At 68.3% G+C, this 467-nt stretch overlaps 1 protein-coding gene across 1 annotated transcript in view; it reads right to left on the bottom strand.

Moving 5' to 3' along the window:
* The window catches only part of CARS (cysteinyl-tRNA synthetase), a gene marked incomplete at its 3' end in the record, with an annotated part of 19,216 nt that overhangs the window by 7,449 nt on the left and 11,300 nt on the right, over positions 1 to 467 (bottom strand). The window contains exon 7 of the mRNA XM_015566107.1: positions 285 to 464. Within this exon, the coding sequence (XP_015421593.1) occupies positions 285 to 464 (180 nt within the window). The remainder of the gene's footprint in view (positions 1 to 284; positions 465 to 467) is intronic.

Raw genomic sequence — 467 nt, 5'->3', positions numbered from 1 at the left:
CATCCCCGTCCTGTCCTTGCCTGGTCGCCGTGCCCCATCCCCGTCCCCGTCCTGTCCCCACGCCCATCCCCGTGCCCCATCCCCGTCCCTGTCCTGTCCCCACGCCCATCCCCGTGCCCATCCCATCCTGTCCCGTCCTGTCCCGTCCCACCCGGTCCCCAGGCCTGAGAGCGAGCGGAGGGAGCTGGAGCTCCAGCCCAAGCCTGTCTCGGCCCAAGGCCAGGCGCTCGTGTGGGAAACCAGCCTGAAGAGTTAGGGTCCAGCCCCCACGGGCTTTACTCCCCCCGAATGCCTCCTCAGGGCGTCCTTGATGGTGATGAAGTTCTTGAGAGACTTGGACATCTTGCAGCCGGCGATCGTCAGGTGGCCCGTGTGCAGGAAGTACCGCACCCAGCAGTCGTTCTCGAAGTGGGCCTGCGCAGACACGGGCGGGCGCTGAGCACACAGGCGGCTGCTGGGGGGCGCGC

This window comes from Myotis davidii, unplaced genomic scaffold (assembly GCF_000327345.1).
Source record: "Myotis davidii unplaced genomic scaffold, ASM32734v1 scaffold221, whole genome shotgun sequence".
NCBI classification, from domain to species: Eukaryota; Metazoa; Chordata; class Mammalia; order Chiroptera; family Vespertilionidae; genus Myotis; species Myotis davidii.
Note: the sequence above shows the minus strand (reverse complement) of the source record. Positions and strands in the feature narration are given on the sequence as shown.